The sequence below is a fragment of the Podarcis muralis genome, chromosome 2, assembly GCF_964188315.1.
Source record: "Podarcis muralis chromosome 2, rPodMur119.hap1.1, whole genome shotgun sequence".
NCBI classification, from domain to species: Eukaryota; Metazoa; Chordata; class Lepidosauria; order Squamata; family Lacertidae; genus Podarcis; species Podarcis muralis.
Window position 1 is genome coordinate 98,392,291 of NC_135656.1, and position 25,432 is coordinate 98,417,722.

Consider the following 25,432-nt stretch of genomic DNA (forward strand, 5'->3'; position numbering starts at 1 on the left):
TTTGGAGATTAATTTTAACGCACGGTGACCAAAAGAGGAAGAGCACACATGCCCAAAGGGCAGGTCAGCCTGTGTTTAAAAAACTAATGCCCTGAAGAAGAGCAACAACTCAGAATGCATCAGGATGCTTCTATAAACCACAGTTTGCACCCTTCCCTGACGCATGATAGTATTACATGTCATATTACTTTTGGAGGTAGTTTGTTCACCTTTGGTCCCCACCCTGCACTCAGCTCTTACCCGTGACTCCTAGAAGTTGTCAGCATGCAACAGCAGCCACATCCCAGGAGCAGTTTTGACTGGCCAGCTAAACCAAGTGAGGGTAGCCGATGGGTCCCAAACCCTCACAGTGAGTTAGGGACTTCCCCTGCATGCAAAGACAGGCTCCGGCGAATTGTGCAGATGAGACCAATAGTGGGTGCCACCGTCAAGGTGGTGGTTTCTGCACATGCTGGAGAGGGGTAGGCGGGGCTTACCATCCTGGGAAGGTAGCCTATCTAGAAGGAAAACTCTGATCCTAAACCTCCACTGCCTTACAGGATATTTTGGGGGAAAGAAAAGGCAAACCCTACACAAATCCAGAGTGAAGGCCCTAAGGTGGTTGGATGGCGCCTTTTACGCCTCCTTCCGGCAACTCCTGCAGCCAAGCTGGTGCCAAACCTGTTGCTCCGCTTTCCTTTGGATTACACCAGCGACGTTGAGAGGGTGGTTTGGGCACCTGGGCAGCCTAGGACCACCATACACACTGCTTGCGCCCCAGGGAGGTCGCTTTGGCACTGCTAACAGGGTGCTTTGACTGCATTCCTGGAGGCACACTCCATTGTCTCTCGAGACGGACAGATGCCAATGATGACGCTGGATAGATTTTAAATTCTAACACTGGAGGCATGATGGCTGCTGTTCTTCAAGAATCTTTGCTACTCTCAATTCTCCTTGTCTCTCACAGTGTTGCCATCGTTCCTCAAAACTCCCCATGACATTGCAGCCCGGACAGGGACAACAGCCCGGTTGGAATGCGCTGCCGAAGGCCACCCAACCCCACAGATTGCTTGGCAGAAAGATGGAGGCACTGACTTCCCTGCAGCTCGTGAGCGCCGGATGCACGTCATGCCTGACGATGATGTCTTCTTCATCACGGACGTGAAGATAGAGGATATGGGGATGTACAGCTGCACTGCTCAGAATTCTGCTGGTTCTGTGTCAGCAAATGCTACCCTGACTGTGCTAGGTAAGGAAATTTGCTTCCTTTGGGAGGGGAAGTCTGCGCCATTCGTTGCAGATGCATTAATTTTATACTGATGTCCCTTTAGAAAGTTCAAAGTTGTGGTGTTTTAAGACACCACTGTCAATAATGGATGGGTGTAGATAGCGACAGCAGAGAGGACCCAAGTTATTTCTGTTTGGGATGGGCAGAGGATGATAAGGAAGGGTTATAAGAATTTGTAGGCTGAGGCCTGGGAGTTTTGGACAGTATTTATCAGAAAACAAGTTTGGTTTCCTTGGAATATAGAACCTTGGAGACATGTATCAATACACCAGAAGCCCGAAAGTTACAATACCAGAAGTCTCGGACGTTTCTGCTGCTATATCACTGCCAATTCCCTGTTGTTAGGCTTGTAACCTGTCTGATTTATAGTATCGTACCTTGCTTTTCTTTTGGAGCTAGGTGGGAAGAGAGTTGTGGCGCTATTATTGCAGCCTTTTTGAATCTGTCATGTTGGCATACACTTAGATGTGCACACATACACCTGTAGCTGAATATTTATTGGGGGGAAATGGAAACTCTCTTTCCTTACCATGGAGAGTATATTGAGAGGTATACCTCAGCCGTTACTATTTGTTGCAAGGAAAGGCAGGAAGGCAGCACAGAACTGAGCGAGTTCAGGTTTCTTAAAGAAACACTGTGTCGTCCAAAGCCTTCGTTTCATAACTGTGCTGTTGAAGTCAAGAGGCTTAGCCCGTAGCATGAATTTTCTGTAGGCTTGACATCTCTCTCTCTGGATCCTTACAGAGACTCCAAGCTTGGTTCACCCACTGGAAGATCGTGTTGTATCTGTGGGCGAAACTGTGGTCCTGCAGTGCAAAGCGACAGGAAGTCCACCTCCACGCATTACATGGCTGAAGGGCGATCAGTCTCTGCTGGTCACTGAAAGGCATCACTTTACCCCAGGCAAACAGCTGCTTATCGTCCGGAACGTTGTGATGGAAGATGCCGGGAAATACACCTGTGAGATATCGAACACTGTTGGGACCGAACGGGCGCACAGCCAAGTGAGCGTGCTGCCCTTGCTCGGCTGCCGAAAAGACGGCACCACCGTTGGGATCATCATCATTGCTGTGGTCTGCAGCATTGTGCTGACGTCCCTGGTTTGGGTGTGCATCATCTATCAAACCAGGAAGAAAAGCGAAGAATACAGTGTCACAAACACAGGTGGGCCCAGAGTCTTTTTTTGGGTAACCAGAAACACATCAAAAGGGGCTAGTTTTTGAAGCACCCCCCCCTCGTGTAACCAGCATTCATAGCTGGCTTACTTTACTGCAGATACAGAGAGTGCTTTCAGGTATCCCAAGTGGAATTGTTCACTGTATGCATGGTTTACAGGCAGGGTCCTGGTTCTCGCGCCTCTTCGTACTGCCCAGGAATTTTGCAAACCCAGAACGTAGCCCCTTGTACTGCCAGCATTTTTTTACTTTTTTACCTGTCGTTTGGCTAAACGCCCAGCATTTCCCTAAAGGTTCTTGGGTGTCTGTCTCTCCTCCAGAACACCCAGTTTGTTTATTTATTTATTAAAACACGCACAGACTTCCCTTAGTCCTGTTGGGTTTCTGGGTGGCACACCCAACAAAAATTAGCATCCTAAATGCAAAAAAGCAAACGCGAACGATAAAACATAAGAAAGTTCTTATCCTCCAGCTTTTTGGAGTTGGGGCACATCTGCAGCTGCGGTCGAGTTCCTGCCTGAAATAGTACCAAGGTAACAAGCTGCTCAAGCGAAAACTCAAAAGCAGTGTTGCAACAACTCAGATACAAGCACTGCCAGAAAGTTGCTGTCAGCTAGCCGGGCAGGGCCCTTCTGGGAGCTCTTCCTGGAGGCCATGCCTGTCAACCGAAAGGGAGGTGCTTCTCAGAAGCGAAGGCTGCACCATCCAGGAACCACTTGAGAAACAATGACACACGACGCATATTTTAGAACTGTGTTGGTACACTCTAGAATAAAATCAGCAGAAATAAGTTGCTGGCTGCATGATCTGTAATAAAACTTTTTGGCTCCAGCTCTTGAAACACGATCCCCGCATAAGGCGGCCTGCTAGGTTTTGAAGGGAGACACATCTTGTTCTCTGACATATTCGCTGAGTGCTCGTCAGCTGTTTTTGTGGGCCATGACTGAGCCAGCAGGTAAAGCTAACTGCATGCCCTCTTTTGAACTAAAGTAGCGGGAATATCTCAGTGACTTAAGAACATGAGACTCTTACTGAATCAGACCAAAGGCATCGCCAGACCAGCATCCTTTTCCCAGCAATGGCTAGTCAGATGTCTATGGGATGCCTGAAAACAGAACAAGTTTCATATACATAACTTGTGTTGATATTGCTGAGTAAAAAAAAAATGGGCTGAGGAGCTTGGAGATATTCCCTGTGATGAAATGTTAGAATCTGTTCAGTCAGAGAACAGCTGGAAGATTTAACAGGAGCAAAAAAGTGGTTTGGAGGAGCACCAGGTAGCAGATATGTTTCCAGAATACTGTTCTCTGCAGATGCTAAATCTCTAAAGAGGACCAAGGGCAAATTTTCATTCAAAGAGCAAAATAAGTCCTCCTATGTAGTCTCCCAAACTTGATCAGATGGCTCCTGAATAGCCTGGTTCTAAGATGGAGTGTAACCAAGTGCACAGTTTCCAGATCTAGTCTTTTCCCTAGTTTCAACGCCAATCTTGTGCTCTAACGCTGGCCCTTCGCTTTTGTCTCCTTTCCCTGTATTTCCAGATGAAACCATTGTGCCACCTGATGTGCCAAGCTATCTGTCCTCCCAAGGGACACTTTCAGAACGGCAAGAAGCGGTGGCCAGGGTGGAAAATGGCCAACAGCCCAATGGACACATACAGAGCAATGGTATGGGAGGAACTCTGCTGTCTGGCAACACTGTACTCCTTTTGCTTCTCTTACATAGCAATCCTATACATCAAGGATGGGAGGCCCTACAAGTATTTGCTGGATTATGGCTTCCATCATCCCTGACCATTGGCCATGCTGACTGAGGCTGATGGGAGCTGCACTTTTGGAGGGCAAAAAGTTTGCCATCCCTATGATATATGTCTGTCCACTTAGCCCACTGAGTTTAATTGAATTTAATCTCAGGCAAATGGGTATAGAATTATAGTTTTAAGGGACTATCTGCGCATTCACTGAAATTACATAGTCAAGTCCTTCCTGGACTGTCCCATTTCAGTCTGAAAGTTGGGGGGTGAATTTTTGGGTGTTCTCTTAAGACAAATATTCCTGCACATAGAGAACTAGCTGACGTATCAAGGGCAGAGCTAGGCTTAAAACCTTTCTCAAAACTGCTACTTTTCTACATGAAGAACTGTTGGAGCACATAAAACATGCTTCATTAGTAATAGTATAGACATAGAAGAGCTCCTATAACTTTTATAAACATATAATTCAGCTTACAGATAAAAGATGACCAAACCATGACTTCCTCAGCAGATGTTCCCGGCTACACTAGCTTTCACTGTGTGTGCATGGAAATGTTTCAGCACCAAACTGACCTTTCCGGTTTTGTAGACCTCTGGTTTTCTCATTCCATAGATTCGGACAGCTAATGTCTTTCTTATCTGCAAACATTTGTACATCTGGTCACTTTGTCATTTTGTTGCAGGGGTTTGCCAGACCGATGCAGCGCGAGATACAGAAGTCGATTCTCACCCTGTTTACCGACAGCCAAAGCTCTGCTTAGGATACAGTAAAGAAGTTTGGAAAGGAGACGATATAGCTGACAGGGCACTCGTCGCAGATAAGACAGGTATGGAACCTATTAATCTGCGAAAGCATTTTGGAAAATTCACTTTAATAAAGACCACGAGCACATCAAAGCAGCCTTTTCTCAGACATTCAGAGATTTTTATTTTATTTTATATTTATTGAAACAGTTATATACACACTTCGTTTAAAATCCCACCTTTCCTGGTTTCCAACTAGATTTTCGTGCCACCTGAAAGCTGGGTAGAATCTAGAGAGCATGTATTGTTTAGGGAGTTACTCACCAAAATGAGTAAGGAGCTATATAAGATTATTCCTCATGCCTATACGTGGGCCCTGCCCCTCTCAGTGACAGTGGCATGAGGGAATCTCTATAAAGGCTGTAATGGTTCAATAATACCTTTTATTGACTCACTTCTCCTTGGCAAGGATAATCAGCTTTTGGGCTGTGCTGAACTCTTTATGTGTAATTCTCAAGTTTGCTGTCCTCAACAGCACACAAGGTTGTATTGGCCCGTGATTGTCTACCCAATTAATAGGTCACAGTTGAATTGCAAACAAATAAAAATGTAAACATGCATTATATATTGGCAAAGAGCAGCAAAATGGCAGAAATGAGCAGAGACGTTGTGGGTAGGAGGCAAGGTGCTTAATGTCCTGCATACCAGTTTCCCCTCTTGCAGTCCCTTCCCTTCTGAACACATATATTTAATTCCCCCTGGGGGGGGGGGATCAGCAAAAGAAGAGTAGCAGTTGAAAAGCAGCAGGCAGGTGGAGGACTGGTGTTTTCCTGCTTCACATCATGCCCTTCCTCTACTGTTTTTTATCTGACCATCAGAGAACCAAGTTCCTGAATCAGCATCTATTTATTTCCTTTCTTGTGCTGTGATGGAGATGATGCATTAGCATTAAGGCCACCCAAATCCCGCTTCACAAAAAGCTGGGTTCTGTGACGTGCACCGTTTTGAAAATTAAGTGCAACACGTGGCTTATTCTTTGTAATTCAAAAGGAGAGGCAAGAAACTGTTCAGAGTATTGTGATCCCGTGTTTGACCTGTGCGAATTTTACTCAATAACTCCCCCGGCTTCTGATATTTCACTAGAGCAGTAGCTTCATAGCATTTGCCATCATGAGGGGCAGAGGCTTGCTTTTTGTTTAAAATAATTCAGCATCCTAAGAAGCTTAGCTTTCAGAATTACAGCATATGCCTAATCCTAGCTATGGTGAGGAACGAAAGAGCATATAATAAGACAAGTCAGTCAATGAAGCTACCATTGCCTACAGTGGTACCTCAGGTTAAGTACTTAATTCGTTTCGGAGGTCCGTACTTAACCTGAAACTGTTCTTAACCTGAAGCACCACTTTAGCTAATGGGGCCTCCTGCTGCCGCCATGCCGCCGGAGCCCGATTTCTGTTCTCATCCTGAAGCAAAGTTCTTAACCTGAAGCACTATTTCTGGGTTAGCGGAGTCTGTAACCTGAAGCGTATGTAACCTGAGGTACCACTGTATTCTGTCTGAAGTATCATTGCCCCCAAATTCCAATAACAATAATAACCTGCCTTTTCTCCCTCCAGGCTACAGCTTGCCAGTTGTGTGTACTGATTGCAGCGGGAGCACTGACAGCATGAGCGTCACCATTTACCCCAAGGATCCAGATTATGGCCCTCTGCCTACAGAGACTGTGCCTCCAAATGCTTCCAAAAGCAAAGAGTCCAGCAGGCAGGACAGCATACCTGCTGCTAACCGTCAAGGTCCTCTAAAGTGCAACGGGAGCGCAAGCAGCAGAAAATCAGATGGCAGCAGTACCATCTACCCCAGTAATCACGACAGGATGCCAGCTGCTAGCCCAGCCACACCGCCTCAGCCGGACAGCAAAGGTGCGTGCGTGTTTTAATCTCTTTGACATGCCTGCTACTACAGCCAGTAGAGCATGAGACTCTTGGCATCTCAGGGTCGTGGGTTCAAGCCCACGTTGGGAAGAAAGATTCCTCCATTACATGGGGTTGGGCCAGATGACCCTCATTGTCTCTTCCAATTTTACCATTCTATTGATACTTTTCCAGGTGCTCCAGTAAAGGGATGGGAACACCTGTGGCCCTCCAGATGTTGTTGAACTCCAGCCCTAGTCAGCATGGCCAGTAATCAGAATTGATGGGAGCTGGTGTCCAGCAACATCTGGAAAGCCCACAGGTTCTCTATCCCTCCTCTAGTAAATTGCATCTGCCTGTTAAGGTTTTGGAAAATGGATGCTATGCATCGTATTTTTCGCTCCATAAGATGCACCAGACCATAAGACGCACCTAGTTTTTGGAGCAGGAAAACAAGGGAAAAAAATATTCTGAATCCCAGAAGCCAGAACAGCAACAGGGATCGCTGCGCAGCGAAAGCAACGATCCTTCTTTCTGTTCTGGCTTCTGGGATAGCTGCGCAGCCTGCATTCGCTCCATAAGACACACACACATTTCCCCTTACTTTTTAGGAGGGAAAAAGTGTGTCTTATAGAGCGAAAAATACGGTATATTTGCTCCTAAGCCAGGCATGGTTCTTTAGCCCTGATTCTTATACGCCCATATTGCTCTTGCAAACAATCCCCTTAAGAGTCGCATTCCAGAACTTGGGTTCTGGAGTCACACAGGCCAGCAGGCAAGCAGCCCCAAATATATTTCCACAGGACCTTTTGTGGAAATATAGCATGACACATAACCAGGACACTCTAGTCTTGTAGCTTGGAATCTTGCGGGGTGTAGGAGCATCCAGAACATTGCTGGTTGGGAGGCACGGGAGAGAAGTGCCTAAAATAAGAAGACAATGGCTGCATCCCTGCAACGTCACCAAAGAACCTGGGGTGCATTCTGACCTGATGATGGCCTTAGTGAGTCTAGTGACCAGTGTTTGTGTTGCATACAATCTGGAATGAAGCTCACTTCCCAGAAACACTTGCAATGAATTGTGGGGCATGTTCTAAATTGGCAAACCATCCTGCATCATGGGAAAGCCGAGAGATGAAGCTGAATCTCTGCTTACGGCTCCCAACAAATGCAAATAGTCGTGGAGGCAAAAAATCTAAACTAGAGACTTACGGGCGTTTGTAACTAAAATTACTTTTTAATTAAGTTTGGTTTAGGTCTAAATGTGCTGGTGCGTGTACTGAACGTGTGAAAGAGAGCTAACAGTGGATTTTTATTTTTTATTTTTGCAGGTTCTTCACAGCCTTTAGCGAAACCTTTGGAGCCTTGTGGCTTTCTACTGCCTTCTGAAGGCTCACTGAGGCATCTGAAAGGAACTGCTGAACTATCACTATCAGAGAGCGAAGCCAAACAGGCGCTTCTCTCCAATGGACACTTACCAAGGTCACGCGACTCCCTTCACGAATTGAGCCACTGAAAAGATTGCAACAGACTGAGGAAAACTGCTATGTGCAAATTAAAACGGAGCATCCTATATATATATATATCTATATATATATATATATATACCTACAGAATTTCTTTCTTTGCACGAAATTATCTAGGCTACTTCTACCTCAAGTTCTGAACTGATAACTCCTCAAAGAATAGGGAAAAAAAGAAAGAAAGACAGGAAACAAGATGAGGTATAAGAAGCAAGCTTGCGTGGGGGAACGAAGTCTTATCAACGCAACACCCGCTTGTACATAGTGTCAGAACTTTCCTGGAAATATCCGTGGCTCACACGCTGGCTTGCATTATAAAGCACAGAAATGCAAAAGGTTCTTGTGTAAAGTGAAAAGTATTTGATAACAAAATTGTACATAAGAGTTTTCATATATAAAAATCTATCTAAATATATAAATATATATATATATATTATATTATATCTTTTAACAGATGTTATTTTATTCCTTGGTGCATGATGGAACTGAGTGAACTTATACAATGACAACATACAAGGTTTTTCTCACTTAGAAGGTTGCTGTTAGCTTTCTGTGTTCTGTTTTGTGTTGTTGTTTTTTTAAATTCCCCAATCATTCTGGTGCCTTAGGTGAAAAAAGAACAGACTCATACATTTTTTCCTACTGGAACAAGACCTTGTTTGTGAAATCTCCCCCCCCCCCCCTTTAATAGCAAGTGCTGAATTGGTTTGCTAGTTCAAATATCCCCTTAGAAATATTGCACTTACAGCACAATCCTGTCGTCTACTCAGAAGTGAGCCCTACTGAGTTCAGTGGGGCTTGCTCCCAGGTAAGCGTGCAGGATTGTTGCCTCGGATGTTTTAAACTGAGCTCTGTTGCTTTAGCATTGCTTAGGCAGAGGTGGTGCAAAAGTGCTTCGGGAACATTTGAAGAAGAATATGTTCCTTGAAACAAAAGGAAGACAAGAATGTGGGTACCATTATTAAACAGATGTACTTTGGCACGGTTCCCATGCCACGCAATCGGGCTTGGGAAGGGAGAAGAGGGCTGCAAGTTCTTGCTACATCCTAGCTCCTGTTGCAAATGCTGGGATACAGACACACACATCCCATTGACTTCAAACAAATGTTAGCATGCACGCAGCCCTGGAGGAATGTAAGCAGCTGCCTCCTACTTGAGGCAGACCTAGCTCAGTCCTGTTTACACTGACTGGGAGTGGCTTTCCAGCACTTCAGAAAAGGGTCACTCCCAGCCCTACCTGAAGATGCCAGGGATGGAACGTGCGACCTTCTTATAAGCCAAGCAGATCCTCTGCCGCCAAGCTACAGCCCTTCCCCTCTGCAGGATTGCAACGTTCGTGTGCCTATCTAAATGCGAACTGTTCATTGCACTAGTGCAGGCATAGGCAAACACTGCCCTCCAAATCTTTTGGGACTGCAACTCCCATCGTCCCTAGCTAACAGGACCAGTGGTCAGGGATGATGGGAATTGTAGTCCCAAAACATATGGAAGGCCGAGTTTGCCTATGCCTGCACTAGTGGAACATCATTAAAACAAGCATAAGGAAGAAGAGGATTGATTGGCAGACCATATTTTGCTCTGAAAGCTACAATTTTTTTTTCCTTCTGGCATTTTAGCACGGTCTATGGATATTTCAAAAGGCCTGGTTGCTTTCTTACGCAGTAATCTGACACACAGAATAATCCGTTTGCACACAAAAGACCCGGTTTTCTTTTTCTGGATTCTCTAGATTGACTCTAGATTTTTTAGCTAGTTGCTCTTTTTGCTTTTAAAGAAACTTCTCTGAATTTTGAATCGTCTTTTTTTAGGTCCTCCAGGGCATATTTAATTTTTTTTTTAAAGGATGCAACCACACTAGGCTACTGCTTTCATTTTTAAAGTAACACTGCTTTGAGAGCTGTCATTTACCTAAAGCACTATTAAAAAGTAAACATAGAAAAACAATGTGAACACACAGGAAAAAGTTCTACTTAAAACTTATAGTGTTCTTTTTGTCTGTAGAAGTGCTGCTGATGCTTATTCACCTGGGTGAATAAAATTTCTCCTCTCCGCCCCCAAGTTCTGTAGTTCAGGCTCTGCTAATATAAAGTTACATTTAGGTTGTGACTTAAGACGGAGAGGGGCAGAATGACATTTTGTGTTTTCTCTTTTTTATTATTCGTAGCCATGACTTGAAGGCCAGTTTCAGAGGAGCAAACGTGGGAAGCAAGACCATTTAGATTATTGTAGACGCTTACGTAAGGATTCTGGGCCCAATTCTGTCTATGGGGCAGGAGACAAGTGTGGGCTTCAGCTAGCTCTAAACATACAGAGTCTTTCGATTGGTTCTGGTGTTCCCTTGCTCAGATTGTTCCCAGTTCTAAAGAAGGCATTGCGTTATTTTCTTTCACCAGCATCTTTCAACAACAAATACCATTGAAAGCGGCGTTGCAAGGCCAGATTAACATGCAAGTTGCTCCTCACCCCTGTGTTAACGTTGCTTCATTCTACTTAGGTTACCCTCTTCTACTGCAGCTCCACAGGAAGCAACTAGATGTTTGAGGCCTGGCTCCTGTGGGTATTTTACTATATATAGGTTTGTGTGTATTGTGGGCTTTCCACAAAATGGAAAAGCCAGTGACACACACACAGAATGCTCTCTTAAAGCCTGGGTAGCGCCTGCAAACATCTGGCTATTTTGCACCTCCAATAAGAGAGGTCCTACTTCCCATCCAGCCCATGATGGGTTTGTCAAGCAAGGACCCTCAAAACCCAGGAGTGTAAGGAGAAAGGTAACAAAAACAAAAGTCTCGAGACAAGTTTTGCCATCTGCTTTTTTAGCTGAAGCTGGCCGTTTTGAAGCAATGCATAACTTAGCCAGCTACCTGTCTCTATCACTTCCTGATGGTAGATTCACTTGCACTTTCTGGTAGGTGGCTAATTATGTGAAGTGCCAACTTGTAGCTAGTCAGGAAAAGAGTAGCCAATGGAGGTGGGAATCAGACTGCATTTTCCCTCTTGGTGGTACAGAAAGGGAATATGTTATATGTTTTCTAAGAAGAGGTAGACTGACAAAGGCTAAGTTGATAGAGAGATGCAAGGGTGGGGGGAGGTATCATCATCGGAAATGCAAAGCACACTTGCCACGCTGACATTTTGAAAAATATTGTATTTTTGCATACTGTTAACTGTTTAAATAATATTGTTACTTCCACTAAATATGTGAATCTGCTGCTTCTGAGAGGCATTGTGAAAGAGGAAGTATTACTTTTGTGTACAAAGTTATTTATTTATTAGAAAATTTTGGTACAATGTTGTACATTGACAAAGTACATTGTAAAAATATTGGAAGTGTCCTAACAAATGGCATTGAAGTGACTTTAATAAACGCCCATTTATAATATCAATGGTTTCTGTTTAGATTGGGGTCTGTGATTATTGTTGGGTGGGTGAATGGGGTTAAGAGAAAATGCCACATTGCTACGTGAGTGGAATTTGCAAAACTCCTTTTTAATATGCAGTCCATCCTAAACACAATTAACTAGAGAATAAGTCCCACTGAGCCAAAGTGGAACTTACTTAAGAGCAAATAGGCAGAGGGTTGTACTTTCATTATCATTGATAAGTAAAGTTTTTAGGTGGTTTTGCTAACACCTCTCTCTGTCACCATGGGCCAATCTTATGGGCAAAAGCGACTGGGGAATTTGGCAGTGTGCCATATTGCCACCATCAATAGTGTTATATGGCATGCCCTACTCAGCTTTCTCTCAGTCTCTCTCACCATATGAAGTGGAATATGAATTTTCGAGCCTCTTGGAAGCTGAACGATTCGGAAGCCGAATGCCAAAAACCCCGAAGTGAATGCTTCTGTTTTTGAACATGCCTCAGAAGTCGAATGGCTTCCAAGGATCGTTTCTCCATTTTCTCCATTGACATTGCCGACTGCCAATTGCGCCTCGGTTGCCGCACGTTTCAGAAGTTGAACTGTCTTGTGGAACAAATTATGTTCAACAACCAAGGTTCCACTGTATCTTCTTCACCAGTTCGCTCCCAGCTTGGAGCTCCCCTTTACCCTCTTCCATGAAAGATCCAACACTTATTCTAAGCCTCCCTACAAAGCCTACTTTTGCTCCCAAACCATGACATGTTACCTCTTAAACCAGGCTGAAAGTTCACTTGCTATGAAGAGCAATCAGAAACATTGTTCTAACACCCTCGCAATATATGGGAATACTTTCGAAAGAAACTGCTAAATTATTGGCTTTTTTTTGTTTTGCAGAAGAACTGCTATAGAATGAGGGGATGTCTCAAGATGAAGGTCTGTAAAAATATGAACTGTGAGCAAAAGGACAATTTGCAGGCACATGCAACACATTTCAAGCATTAGTGGCAAGGCAAGAGAAACATCTCAAGGCTTGTGTTGATACAAAGGACATACAAAGCACATACCCAACTGGGAACAGGTCAGGAAATGCTTGATTGAAAATAACTAGCAGCCATGGCTTCAAATGGGCATGAAGCAAATTGGACAAAAAGGAACTCTGGACTTCTCTCTTCTTTTGTATTTTTGGTATCCAGGCATGCTTGAACCCTCAGTAGATGTCACTGAAATCCAACACAAGCTCACTTAACATATTTGTAATGGACATAATTCAAAGGGGGGGGGGGGAGGTTGACAACATGGCTTAAGTCACAGGGTTCTAAAAATTACATGGCACTGAAGAAGAGTTCTCTGGCTATTGCCCATGAGAGCTGACTAGAACCTTGTATGTTTGAGAGGCAGCGTAAATCCAAGCATCAGACGATGAGAACAAAATAGGATGTTTTCCAGGAGACAGAGAGAGAGAGGGCTGTTGGAATGCTGGAATAGACAAGCTTTTACTCCGAGCCAACAAAGCAGTTCTTGAACGTTCCATCTGAAAATCTGATCCTGCTTTGCTGAGCAAGATTATTGGCACAACATTGTGTCTACAAGAAAACTTAATTAGTAGTTATGTCTCCAACTTAAGCATCTATATTATGTGGGGGAATGGTGTGTTTCCCAGGAACTCTGGAACTTTGGATTATCTCCTGCCTGGGTAGAACATGCCACAAACATTATCTAGATCATTGCTTTGTGATAAGGGCAGGTGACAAAAATTATTCTTCAATGGCTTCTTTCAATTCACTGCCAAGACTGTTTAAATATTAAACTTTAAAGACCTGATGAACATTTAGCCCTTTAATCTGTGTTATTTCTGTTTGCTTTTCTGTAAGTGGCTAGAATTCAATGAGACACTGTGACGAATGTTCTGCCCAAGCAAGCATTTCAATTGCCAAGTGGTATGATAGTGCCGGATTTACGTATAAGCTAAGCAAGCTATAGCTTAGGGCCCCACTCTCTTGAGGGTCCCCCAAAAAATTAAAGAAAAAAAATATAAGATGAAAAACAAATAAAATAAAACCTACATACAGCAACAGTGTTTTGTGTTGTGTAGGCTCCCATGATGTAAGTAATGGGCCCCGCCTGCTAGCCTGCTCCCTGAAATATCACTGGTTTGCTCATTTCTATATGTAGGGTGCCTACATTCTGCATGGACTGGTTGCAAGGCAACATGTGCAAATGGCTTTAGATACCTATTAGTTCCATAAATTACCATGTAGCATATATTCAACACAAAAAACTGCGACCATTTGTTGTTGACAAAGGACAGCTGGACATATACCTTCAGTAGCTAAGGGCCTTATCAAACCTAAATCCGGCCCTGGGCACGATCCCCCAGCATGCAGTTCTCCTGACAACACAGACACCCAGCACAGAGGGGAGAAAGCCCCTTTGGGCACTTAGAAGTCCTTTGCACATGCCGTCGGTTTGGCAGGGTTCATTAGGTGAATCCCGCCCAGTGTATTTACATCCGAGCGTAGCCTTAAGCTGCAAAGCAGACAGCATCTCTCAGGGACGGCATCGGAGACGTGCAAGTAGCAAACTTTGCACCCAGCTTTCTTTTGTAAGTAGCTTCGCAAGCTGCGCTTAGAGGTGGTTACCAAGCAGAGTACAAAAATCAGAAGCCCAACTCACTATGTTACCCTGAGGACCGGAGGCCCAGACTGCAACCCATCACTCCCTCCAGGACAGGCCCACCAATTCTTGCTTGGCTTGCTGCACTATTCCTCAAATAAAAGGGGCTGTAAACGGCACCCTTACCCATCGCCCCCTCTTTTTGTCGGTCATCCCCCTCCCCTTCTTCGCGTTCTACAAGACTGTGCTGCCCGTGAGGTGGGAGGCGGGTAGAAAAACCAAGAGCATTGTTTCATTTTCATAGGCAACCTTGTTAGACAGTAAAATAATACAACATTGTACTTTTACTGGAGAAATCTGAGTCTAATTAAAAAAGGCAGCCTTGCTTATCCAAGCAAGAATGCTTGCTATGCACCTGCAGGTAGGAACAGGGGTCTAAACTTTCCAAATGGGGTTCAAACCACACACACACACACACACACACACACACACACACACACACACACTTAAGGAAAGAAATCCCTGCGCCTGTCCTCTTTTCTTCTGTCCTCTGGAGCATGGCAGGCCTGGGGTAACGTAAATGCTGTGATGCCGGTCTCACAAAACAAATGAGTGCTCCTTTTATTCCTTCCATGCCGTGCAGGCCATGTTCTTCTCATTTGCACATCATTTTCCCTAAATGAGTTCTAATAATAATGCCTTTCAGGCACAAGGCTGGAGCCCATAAAACGAGTCGTTTGCCCCCCAAAGTTGCCTTTCTTGGCATGCTCCTTCCAATGAGCTCACCACTCGAACAGGGGTTTCCATACAGGGACATTTTATACTAGGGAAACGGAATTAAGGGTTTTCTTTTCTTTCTTTCTTTTTTTAAATAATAGTGAGAATAGAGTCCAGGCTGTTGAACAGCTGCTGAGCCACAGGAGGCAGAACCCAGGGCCTGCGGGGAGATAAACTTGTGGGAAGGCAAATGAATAACTTCACAAATCTGCATTTTTTTCCTTAGGAGAAGGGGGAGGGGAGCAGCTCCTCAGCTGTTCCTTTTTGAGTCCCAGAGCCAGTTCACAAGAGCAAACGGCGTATCTTGTCATACATCCCCAGGAAGATAAAGCCTCCAAGACTGATGGCAGATATTCGAGGGACACCGCCTGCAAACAACCTGAAAAGAGAGAGAAAGAGAGAAGCAAAGATTACTTTCAGTCTCTTATCAAGATGCCTACAACCACATACGTTTGGATCTGTTGCAGGGCTGGATTTAGATTTGATGAGGCCCTAAGCTCCTGAAGGTAATGGGGCCCTTTATATGTCCAGCTGTCCTTTGTCGGCAATAAATTGTCGCTGGTTTTTGTGCTGAATATATGCTATATGGTAATTTATGGACCTAATAGGTATCTAAAGCCATTTGCACGTGTTGCCCTGCAACCAGTCCATGCAGAATGTAGGCACCCTATATATAGAAATGAGCAAACCAGTGATATTTTAGGGAGCAGGCAAGCAGGCGGGGCCCATTACTTACATCATAGGAACCTACACAACACAAAACACTGTTGCTGTATGTAGGCTTTATTTTATTTGTTATTTATCTTATATTTTGAAAATGTACATCCAGGTTTTTTTTTCCTTTAATTTTTTTTGGGGCCCCCCAAAAGAGTGGGGGCCTAAGATACAGCTTGTTTAGCTTATACGTAAATCTGGCACTGATCTGTTGTCTGTAGCTTCACAACTTAAGGATTTCCATGAGGCATTTCTCAGACTACGGTACCCAACTCGACAGAGTGGGAAAGCAGTGAAGGAAGGCCAGATCTGGGAACAATCTGCTACTGAACAAATCTAGAAGGGAAAGAGAAAGGGTACCCCAAGTCACCAACAGGTAAAGGTAAAGGGACCCCTGACCATTAGGTCCAGTCGTGACCGACTCTGGGGTTGCGGCACTCATCTCGCTTGGGGGGCCGGCGCACAGCTTCCAGGTCATGTGGCCAGCATGACTAAGCCGCTTCTGGCGAACCATAGGTAAAGATATAGGTACCCCTCCCCCTACAGGCCAGTCGTGACCGACTCTAGGGTTGCGCGCTCATCTCGCTCAAGAGGCCGGGAGCTGGCGCTGTCCGAAGACACTTCCGGGTCACATGGCCAGCTTGATGAAGCTGCATCTGGCGAGCCAGCACCAGCGCTGCACACGGAAACGCCGTTTACCTTCCCGCTATAAAGCGGTCCCTATTTATCTACTTGCACTTAGGGGTGCTTTCGAACTGCTAGGTTGGCAGGAGCTGGGACCGAACGACGGGAGCTCACCCCGTCGTGGGGATTCGAACCGCCGATCTTACGATCAGCAAGTCCTAGGCACTGAGGTTTTACCCACAGCGCCACCCGCATCCCTCTGGCGAACCATAGTTGCCACCTAAAACCACAACTAATGCATAATTAATTATTTTATTTTATTTTATTTTGGTCACTACCGGTGGTTTTATACATAACTGAAATTTCTATTTGTTGTTGTTTACTTTCTCATTGGGACTGTGCACATTTTTGGCCCGCATTCTTCAGGCAAAGTGCATATTGTAAATACTTCAAACAGGTAAATAGTAACAGACTTGACTTCTTGCATTTCATTGCTATTTTATTCCCAACTTTCACATCTCTCTCCTCCCCCTTTATGCCCGTCCAGATATATCTGCCACCCAAGAATCTGCGTCTGCTGAAGTGCCCCAATCCATGAAGGTTTATGCCATAATGTCAGTGACTGCCTCCCGGTCTCAGCTCACAGAAGACCAACGCTAGCCATTAGAACTGTACAGAAGTCTTTATTGGCATTTAGTTTCCATTTCCAAACACTAGCGTGCGTCTCTACGTCTAAACCCTAGACCAGCGAAGCCTCGTCTGAGTCTCCGCCCCCTGTACACCAGCTTAAGACTCTAGCCTTACTCCACCTTCTACGTTTCTCCTTCCTCCTCTGGGTCCTACTACCCCCCTGGGTGCCTTCTTTCCGGGATGCCTCGGAAGCGGACCCTTCGGACTCCTCCCCTTCTCTCCGGCGGGCTTTGGGACCCGGCTCTCTCTCCGGACTGCCCATTGCGCCCCCCTCCTGTACATTTGAACTTGGCGCGCGCGCGCTGCCCCTGACCTTCCTTTTGACCGTTACCTCGCTCTCTGATGCAGGCGTGGCTAACCCTGACTCATGTCCTTCCGCTGACGGAAGGCTGCCTGCTGCCGATGTTTGGGACTCCTCCCCCTTACTGCTCTCCGGTGGGAAAGTTGGTCCCGATTTCCAGCTGCTGCTCTCTGAGTCCCCTCTGGCCCCTCCTTCCTGGGGTGTTCCCTCTGGCAACCCCCTGGCTCTGACCACTGGGGCCCCTTTCTGTGAATCCTCTGATTCACTGGAGAGACTTAGAGACCTCGGATGGCTACCCTCGCTGACTTCTCCCTCAGATTCCTCTCCCTCGGTCTCTACTTCCTCCCTCTCCTGTCCCTCTGCTCCTGAACCCCTGACACATAATAAATCTGTCAGTCTTTAAGGTGCCACAGGGCTCTGTTGGTGGTGCACAAAACTAACACAGCTGCCAGTCTGGAAACTGATACAAAGGCTAGTGAGGTATTTAAAAGGTACAGCTCTGCCATTAGTAAAGGTTTCGTTCAAAGGGCAGGTGGCAGCATTGTGGACTGGGAGGCTACAGTCCTTTCCTAATCTTGGGGAAGAGAGATGGAGAAATTCAACCTGGCAGTCAAGAAGCGATTTGTCACTCCCACACAATGGGGCTGTTTGCTTCTAGACCAGTTCATTTGGGTCCAGCTTTCCTGTGAATTAACAATTTGCCAACGAGAACACCAAAAATGTAAAAAAAGTGCGGGGATCTGTCAGGCTATATAACACTGGCTCACAGCCTACCCCTTTGACATACGGAAGAGGTTCTCCCTAATTCCAAGCACATGTTGGCTGGTTGTGACCCACGGAGTGACGTAAGGCAATCCTTTATATGATCAGCAATATATTTCCTGGAATGAGCTGGCGGCACTAAAAATAGATTCTCACGTTAAGCTCCAGTGGTGGATCCTGGCTCAAATGAAAAGTCCTCTTTGGCTGAAATAATTAATTCTTTCCATTCTGGTTTATGAGAGATTGAATGAGTATCTGTTCAAAACCTGCTGGGCAATAAGCAGCAGGTGCTTCCTGTCTTTTAAAAGCTTTGCTGTATGTGTCAAATTTAAATGCGGAGGATGGGTGTGTCTATGCATTCTTCGAAAAATGCATGAATTCAATAACTGATTATGCAGGGTGACTAAGTTTCTACATGAGAGGTGCTGGGGGTTCAACTTTCTCTCTCACCAACAAAGACAATCTGTCTTTCTGCAAGTGCCAAGTGCTGTTCAGCAAGGACACAATGACACTAAATAATAATAATAATAATAATAATAATAATAATAATAATAATAATAATAATAATTTTGTACACTCTGTACATGTTCAGTGGCATTCATTCCTTTACATATGTTGTAAGGAAATGTGGGAGTTGCAAGACCTGCATTCCCAGCGCCTTAAAAAGCAACCAGCCATCCTTGCCCTCGCTTTGACCGCACAGCTTAAACATTGAAATCCATTTCAGAAACGATATTGCAGAGCGAAGAGGAAATGTGGATTAAATGTCAGCAAATAAATAAGACTAGCATTTGTAAGAATATTGCTATTACTTATAAGTAGCAATAAAAGTAAATTAGAATAGTATGATGACAATACTATTATAATGATGACATTGCGTAGATTTCTTTCCTAGCGTAGCACTGATTCTGCAATAAACTAATCGGGAAGCAAGGCTGGAAGAGAGCAGCAGGCTGGAGACCTCTTCCCATTAGGAAAGGCTGCTGGATTCAAAGTGTTTCAGTGCAGGATAAAGGTGGCTGGAAGGAAGAGGGGAGGAAGAAGAGGCCATGATGCATACATAAGGCCCTTGGAGAGAGCTAGTGTGGTGTAGTGGTTAAGAGCGGTGGACTCGTAATCTGGGGAACCGGGTTCGCGTCTCCGCTCCTCCGCATGCAGCTGCTGGGTGACCTAGGGCCAGTCACACTTCTCTGAAGTCTCTCAGCCCCACTCACCTCACAGAGTGTTTGTTGTGGGGGAGGAAGGGAAAGGAGAATGTTAGCCGCTTTGAGACTCCTTAAGGGGAGTGATAAAGCAGGATATCAAATCCAAACTCCCCTCCTCTTCCTCCTCCTCCTCCTCCTCCTCCTCCTTCTTCTTCTTTTCAACTCTGTGAGGTGGGTGAAGCTGAGAGAGTGTGTGTGTGGTTCAAAGATGCCCTAAACAAGCTTCGTGGTTTTGTGAGGATTTGAAATCTGTCCTAGCCCACTTAAGTCTGTCCTATGCTACTTGGGTTCTGGTGTGGAGAAAGTGGATGGAGATGGGAGCTCTTTTCTGGTCCCCTGGATAAGGAAGTTCAGGTAATCCAGGGACACTGATGGACAGGAGATACAACGCAGACAAAAGGAAGTGTTTCCATACACATTAAACAAGGGAGGCAGAGACTTTGTTCCCACAAGATAACAGTGGGGGCTGCTGGCTTAGACGGCTTTACAGGGGGGATTAGGCAAATTCATGGAGGATAGAACTGTCAATAGCTATGAGTCATAGCTGCTCCAGGGAACAAGCAGGTTCAGAGGCAGCACACCTAGAATTACTAGCTGCTAGGTGGCAACAATGGAAAAGGGATGTTGCCTTCATGGCCTGCGTGAGAGCTTTCCAGTGGGATTTGGTTGGCCACTGTGAGAAGCAGCATGCTGGACTTGATGGGCCAACTGTCTAACTTAGCAAAGCTCCTGGCATGTTCTTGTGCTTGCTATACTGTTCTGTTGTGCCCTGGGGTCACAGGAGGATATGGGATTACTTTGATACATCCCAAAACTCTTGAAACAACCTCCCCACCATCACAAACCCTCCATGTATGGCTATGTAGGTTTTTTTAAAAAACAAATACCCAGTTTACCCAGGCAAAAAACAATGTTGCACAAGGAAAAACCAACATTCCTCTCCTCTCCTATTCCAGTGTAGTGTAGTGGTTAAGAGCGGTGGACTCGTAATCTGGGGAACCGGGTTCACGTCTCCGCTCCTCCACATGCAGCTGCTGGGTCACCTTGGGCCAGTCACCCTTATCTGAAGTCTCCCAGCCCCACTCACCTCACAGAGTGTTTGTTGTGGGGGAGGAAGGGAAAGGAGATTGTTAGCCACTTTGAGACTCCTTAAGGGGAGTGAAACGTGGGATATCAAATCCAAATTCTTCTTCTCTACTGCAGTCCAGCACCCTCCACAAATCTACACTGGAGGCCCCCCAAGCAGATTTTAAGAGTCAAGAAGGGCTGCAGGGGGCAGAGGGAAAGAAGCTCTGTTGCAGCAGCAGAAGTCTGTTCAGTTTGTGTACAGACAGCTTTGGGTGCACCCCAAATCTCGCGACTTGAGTTCCTGCAGCAAATTCTGTAGTGTGAGGCTGTTCCACCAACAGGAAGAAACATGGTCATATTTAAGTCCTCCATCTCCCAATCAACTGCCCATTAGCCTCAGGTTTTCTGCTCATTGAAGGCAAATTCAACTCGGGGAAAATGGTGATGGGAAGGTCTGGATTTCAGCACTTCTGAAAGAGGATATAATCCTCTATAGGGATAGGTTTTTTTATGTCTCAAGGCTGCTCCAGTAATCCTATGCACAGGCCATTCACTGCTCCATTACATATGTAATCTTTACCTCTTCCCAACTGTACGCCTTCAATATGTTCCTTTAAAGAAACCAGGTTCTCATAATCCTAGCAGAAAATGCTCACTAGACTTAGGCCAAATGTTACCGCAGCTCTCCCCGCTTCAATAAAAAAAATATAATAATCAGCCTGGATTTTCTAACCTGATTAAATTATTCCAACAGCCTTTCAGCAAGGAAAATTACACATCCCTATTGGATTAGAATTCTTCCTACAACAAAGGTTTTAGCGAGCAATGAAACTTGTCTGTAAAGACCAAAGCCCCTTGATAAGTTCTGTGGGTCTTTGGATACCTGGTGCCAACTCACGAATAGGTATTGGTGAGTTTTCTCTTTCCTCCACTGCTAAGTCAGATGCAGAGCTCAGTTCACCTCCTCCCTGCACTTGCACTTGTCTGTGGTAATGATCTTTGCTTCGGGGCTGCGGCAGGCAGATGGAAATGTTTTATGGATTCACTAGACAGCAATTCGGTCTATTACCATAATTACAGCTTTAAAGCCAAGTAATTTGTAACAAGGCAAGTACCGACAGAGCATTCCATGGGCAGATATTGTGGTAGAGCACCATTGTTCCCTGTAGAAATGCTGTCATCTTCCTTGGAGGCTGAGGCAGTTTAATTGGGAAAGACCATCTTCTTGAACAGGCACCTACTCCTTGTGAAAGATGATGTCATTGACAAAAGAATGGCACATTATTACTTCATTATCCACACACTAAACCACCCGCATGCCTCACTGAATCTCAAAATCACAAAGAAAGACCCTGGTTTCATTCCGTCATTGGTTAACCATGACCATCTTCCATACAGGGATAACTTTAAGAGGGGTGGCACCTGAATTCTAAGCAGAGAGGGACAAATCGGTCATTTTCAATCTCACTCAGGTACTCATTTTTCAAAACCTAAACTCATTTTTTACATCAATTTGAGAAGTTTTCTTTCCACATGAAAGTGAGTACATATTTTCATGCCAATTTAATATATGCATTCATACATTCATTTTTGCAAGTAAGATCCTCTGTTATAATATAAGCTTTGAATTTTATTTTCATTTACCTACGCAATCTTTTTTTTTTTTTTGGCACACTTTTTAGTTGGAGAACTGGGTCATAAAATTTGGAGATGTGTGAATTTCGCAAGGTCACTGTCTTTTGGTTTCTGCATTGTTTGGGGAAATGAAAATTGTGCAGGTTCACACAAAAAATACAAACCAGACAAATTTCTGCCCCAAACCTAACACTAAGGCCACGTCTAGATTTTCCCAATGGCAGGTTTTTGTGCTTGTTGATATGAGATGCAGCAGACCACTGTCATTTGCAAATCATTTTCCGTGAGACCACTTCCCACTCCTCATTCCGAGGCAGACTGTGAAAATCTATTAAGGCTACCACCTCAAGCTCACTTGAGAAAGAAGGCCTACTGAAATCACGTCTAAAAGTCTCAGCGTTTGGGTGCTTGGGTGTTGCTCCCTCAGACACTAAAATGTGTTGACAGATCTTTATCCACCCACCCAGGTTTATGTCATATCATAGGTTAAAAATCATTCTCATGCTTGTCTCCCAGTACTTTCATGGCAATGCTCTCACTACAGAAATGCTTGAGTCACACTTCCTTGGTTTGGGTGGGTACCCCAGTCTCAAAACGGAAGCGTCAAAAGATGCATCTCAGTGCCAGATGCTGACACTATAGATGTGATCCACAGGAGTCTTTGTGGGGCTACTTCTCCAACAGCATTTCCCAAGAGCAAGTCTCTTTGAATGCCCTGCTGAGTTGAGAAAGCAGTTTAAGAAACTTCCAAGCACGTGTAGACCACTGTGTGGATGGGCATGCAGTTTTGTAAGAAGAAGGAAAAGAAGAAGAGTTTGGACTTGGTATCCCACTTTATCACTACCCTAAGGAGTCTCAGAGCGGCTAACAATCTCCTTCCCCACAACACTCTGTGAGGTGAGTGAGTCTGAGAGACTTCAGAGAAGTATGACTAGCCCAAGGTCACCCAGCAGCTGCATGTGGAGGAGCAGGAAAGTGAACCTGGTTCACCAGATTACGAGTCCACTGCTCTTAACCACTACACCACACTGGCTCTCACTGTAAGAATGCACCTACCGATTGCAGCCTACAACACTGGACTCCAGCAAACATTTCCTTTTTTTAATTGCTTAACTATCCCTCTCAACCAGTGCCTCCAACCCTGGGAAACTCCTACATCCACCAGCTAAAGTGAACAAAGTCCACAACACCACAGGGATCTCCATTTTCCACTAGTCAGTTCCAGTTTCCAACAACTGAGCAACACAGCAAATGGCGTTCCATGGTTGTTGGTTGTTGTTTTTTAAAGAGGCTTTGAGGGACATGTAATTTGAAGCCTGTCTCTAAGTTGCAACCTCACAACTAAATACTACCCATACATTCTGAATCCGATAGCCAAAACCATGAGTGCTCTAAAACTGGAAGAAGAGACTCTGCAGATACCAAAAGGCCACATTGGATTTTTGACTCTGCAGAATGCAAACAGCCTGGAGAATGACGTAGAGAAGTGCCAGTGTGCACGAAACAGGGGAGCAGCCTCTCATCTGGAAGAAGAAAACCAGCGCAAGCGTATGTCTGCTTTACGCCCCTCTGATCTCCTGTTATAATCTCCTATTATATCACTGTCAAGACACCTATCTGCTGCTGTTAGTTCTCTTTCTCTCTCCCCTGACAGGACGGGATGTTAATTTGCTGGCCCACAGTGGAGGTGCCAACAGGAAGCCCAATGCGCCCTTCTGGTTTTAATAAGGTGTCAATCCGCAAGATAAGGCATTTGTCATTCTTGGTTTCAGACAGGCACAGAGCCTGACACTTTTACTGTTCTGATTAATAGATTTATAATTGGCAGCAGGCCTGGCAGAACTGGTCTTTCCTATTTCCCACCCTTTCCAAGACTTTTCTTGAGGCTGCCCCAGCTTGCCACTTCTCCCTGCCTAGAGATTAATCAGAGCTATATTTTCTCCCCCAGCTATACAAATTTAGAGAAATTCTGAAGACATATATCTATATAAAGAGAGAGGGGGGCGGGAGGGAGAGAGAGGAGGGTGACTGTAGGTCTAGGGCCTTTCAACAGAATTAATCAATGAAATTTAATTTTCAGCTGCAACTGTGTGTGCCTGTTCTTACAACCTTTCTTATTTACTGTGCTACAGCCAGTCTAGAGAGCCATGAAGTCAGGTGGTTTCTTTGGATGGCATTTTGCAGTGAATATAATTCAGAGGGAGCAATGTCCCAGGCATTTATGGATGCAGCATCTTTGCTCAGGTGGCTGGTCTGTGGCCTGCCGCACCTCGACAATGCCAGCAACTTCCAAAGGTCCCTGAAGGACATTACATGTCTGTTGATGAAGCCTAGAATAGCATTAGTCCTTTTTTTTGCTGCTGCATCCCACCGTTGACTCATGTTAAGCTTGTGGTCCCCTAAGACCACTAGATCCTTTTCACATGTACTGCGAGCAAGCCAGTGTCCCTCATAATATATTTCTGCAACTGGTTATTCCTGCCTAAGTGTAGAATCTTGCAGAGGTGTGGTTTTTCTTAGGACCATGGCAGGATGTGCCCCACCATCCATGGTCCTAAGGCTGCTCAGCCTTCCCCAAAGCTTATGTTGACACAACAACAAAGTGTGCACTCATTAATTGCATGAATGAGTGATTGGCTCAGGACCGCAATACCTCAAGGACCACATCTTTCCTTATGAACCTGCCCGGACCCTGAGATCATCTTCTGAGGCCCTCCTTCATGAGCTGCCTCCTTGAGAGGTCTGGAGGGTGGCAACACGAGAACAGGCCTTTTCTGCAGTGGCTTCCTGTCTGTGGAATACTCTCCCCAGGGAAGTTCGCCTGGCGCCTTCATTATACACCCTTAGGTGCCAGGCAAAAACGTTCCTTTTTAACCAGGCCTTTGGTTGACCTGACCAACATCCCATACCCTTTTAAAATGTGGATTTGGGGGTGTATTTTGGGTTATTGTTTTTATTTTTATTTTATATACTGTGATCTTTTTATGTGAACTGCCCTGAGACCTCCGGGTATATAAATTCAATAAATAATAATAATGACCATGATGATGATGCAATTTATGTTTTATCGAAGTTTGGCCCTAACTTAGACTTCTTTTTAAATGAAATGTTTGTAAGAGCAACGTGGCTCCGTCCAGAGGAGTCTACTTGATAATCTCTGAGGTTTTTCTAATTCAACAAACCTTTGCCTCCACAGAAGCTCGCAAGCAGGCCTGCTCCAGAATGATTATTAGCATTTCCTCTTTTTTCCCCAGCTTTCTATTTGTTTTTAGAGTGAAGCCTAATATCAACCCCATTACTTATTCTC

General features: G+C 45.0%; 2 protein-coding genes across 5 annotated transcripts in view; one reads left to right on the forward strand and one right to left on the reverse strand.

Annotated features, from left to right (window-relative positions):
* Positions 1-11,754, forward strand: part of LRIG1 (leucine rich repeats and immunoglobulin like domains 1) — a 122,910-nt gene extending 111,156 nt beyond the window's left edge. The window contains exons 14-19 of the mRNA XM_028719454.2: positions 947-1,228; positions 2,012-2,431; positions 3,984-4,109; positions 4,879-5,022; positions 6,556-6,858; positions 8,181-11,754. Coding sequence (XP_028575287.2) covers positions 947-1,228; positions 2,012-2,431; positions 3,984-4,109; positions 4,879-5,022; positions 6,556-6,858; positions 8,181-8,365 — 1,460 coding nt within the window. The 3' untranslated portion in view covers positions 8,366-11,754. The remainder of the gene's footprint in view (positions 1-946; positions 1,229-2,011; positions 2,432-3,983; positions 4,110-4,878; positions 5,023-6,555; positions 6,859-8,180) is intronic.
* An 854-nt stretch (positions 11,755-12,608) lies between these two features.
* SLC25A26 (solute carrier family 25 member 26) overlaps positions 12,609-25,432 on the reverse strand; it is a 128,591-nt gene continuing 115,767 nt past the window's right edge. For all 4 annotated transcript variants that reach the window (XM_077925060.1, XM_028719456.2, XM_028719455.2 and 1 more), the window contains one exon: positions 12,609-15,505. In XM_077925060.1, the coding sequence (XP_077781186.1) occupies positions 15,409-15,505 (97 nt within the window). In that variant the 3' untranslated portion in view covers positions 12,609-15,408. The remainder of the gene's footprint in view (positions 15,506-25,432) is intronic.